This window comes from Lotus japonicus, chromosome 5, assembly GCF_012489685.1.
Source record: "Lotus japonicus ecotype B-129 chromosome 5, LjGifu_v1.2".
Lineage (NCBI taxonomy): Eukaryota > Viridiplantae > Streptophyta > Magnoliopsida > Fabales > Fabaceae > Lotus > Lotus japonicus.
The window spans coordinates 7,209,396-7,210,921 of NC_080045.1; the positions used below are offsets into that span (position 1 = coordinate 7,209,396).

At 39.3% G+C, this 1,526-nt stretch overlaps 1 protein-coding gene across 1 annotated transcript; it reads left to right on the forward strand.

Annotated features, from left to right (window-relative positions):
- The first annotated feature begins 526 nt into the window (after positions 1–526).
- Positions 527–1,313, forward strand: LOC130720427 (glutaredoxin-C6-like). The gene has a single exon (XM_057571074.1). It carries the CDS (start codon positions 664–666, stop codon positions 1,156–1,158), a length of 495 nt encoding a protein of 164 aa, XP_057427057.1. The 5' UTR covers positions 527–663; the 3' UTR covers positions 1,159–1,313.
- Positions 1,314–1,526: the final 213 nt, after the last annotated feature.

The window sequence follows — 1,526 nt, forward strand, 5'->3', positions numbered from 1 at the left end:
CTTGTTGTGTCACCATGGTCTTTTTACCTTTCATATTAGAGATAGCCCTCCAAGTACATGAATCACCACTAAGAGACGAAGGGTGCAACACACCGCTTAATTGATACTCCTAAATAGGATCGCCAGAGAATTTCCTTGAGAAGAGTTGTCCACCGATTGAATTTTATTTATTTTGAAATGTTTATATGATATTAATCAAATATATCCCTAGTAAAGTTTTATAAATATGATTTATAGGATAATTACTTTCAATTCAACGGTGGATTTGATGATAGATTCTTCCAAACGTCAAAATCTCTCTTTATATATTTTTTTCCCAAGTAGAGTACATACCAGTACTAAATTATTTGGCTGTAATATATTTTCCTTTTACTAGTAAAAAAAGAACATAAAGACAAATGCTCCATGTGCGCGTGGGGAAGACCTAGAGCTAGTGTTAAAGAGCGAGGAAATAATACACAAGTTTACTGATGTAAGCAACCATCCAACAAGTCCTCTCTTCCTTTCATTTATAAATAAAAACACACTCCCCCTTTCTCATTCACACGCTCTCAACTTGCCTTCTTCTTCTTCTTCTCCTATTTCCTCCACTTTCCAGTTTCCAATCAAATTATTAGAACAAAAATAAACAAAAATTCAAAACCCCCCTTTCAAGTTTCAACTATGCAAGGGCTTAGACGGTACTCAAATGACGTCGTTGAACTCGACCTTGGAGGAACCACCACAATCACAACCAACAACAACAACCTTAACAACAACAACTCTTCTTCTTCTTCATCTTCATCTCTATCAATCGATGTTGATGAATCAACGGAATCTCGAATCCAACGGCTGATATCGGAGCATCCTGTCATCATCTTCACCCGATCCTCCTGCTGCATGTGCCACGTCATGAAGAAGCTTCTCGCCACCATCGGCGTCAACCCCACCGTCATCGAATTCGACGACGCCGAGATCGCCGCCTTACCACTCGACGTCGACGACGACCTCCGATCTCCCACCTCCGCCGCCGCTGCTTTGCTCCGCAGCCGCTCCCCCGCCGTGTTCATCGGCGGTGCCTGCGTCGGCGGGCTTGAGTCGCTTGTCGCGCTCCACGTCAGCGGCCACCTTGTCCCCAAACTCGTCCAAGTCGGCGCTCTCTGGGGGTATGAAAATTAATTTCATATCACTCTATTTATATCCATAATCCATAAATATAAATATGTTATTATTATTATTATTCAAAAAAAAAGAAAAAAAATTATATTATGCAACTAATTGTACTATAATTTTAGTTCTTCTTTATTCTGTGAAATGAAATTTCATTATCTCAATTTCAATTTCTGAATATTTTCTGTTAGCATAGTGTGGTCAAATAGATAAAGAGAAGGTCGAATCAATCTGAGAGTATGGTTTGGGCGTGACACGTGTAATGGAAGCATCTGTAATCAATGGCCCTGAGCAATGCTCCACCTCGTGTAATGTCGTGTAAAACTTCATCAATCATATTCACATTTTATTTCATATAATTCTACTATTTAATATAT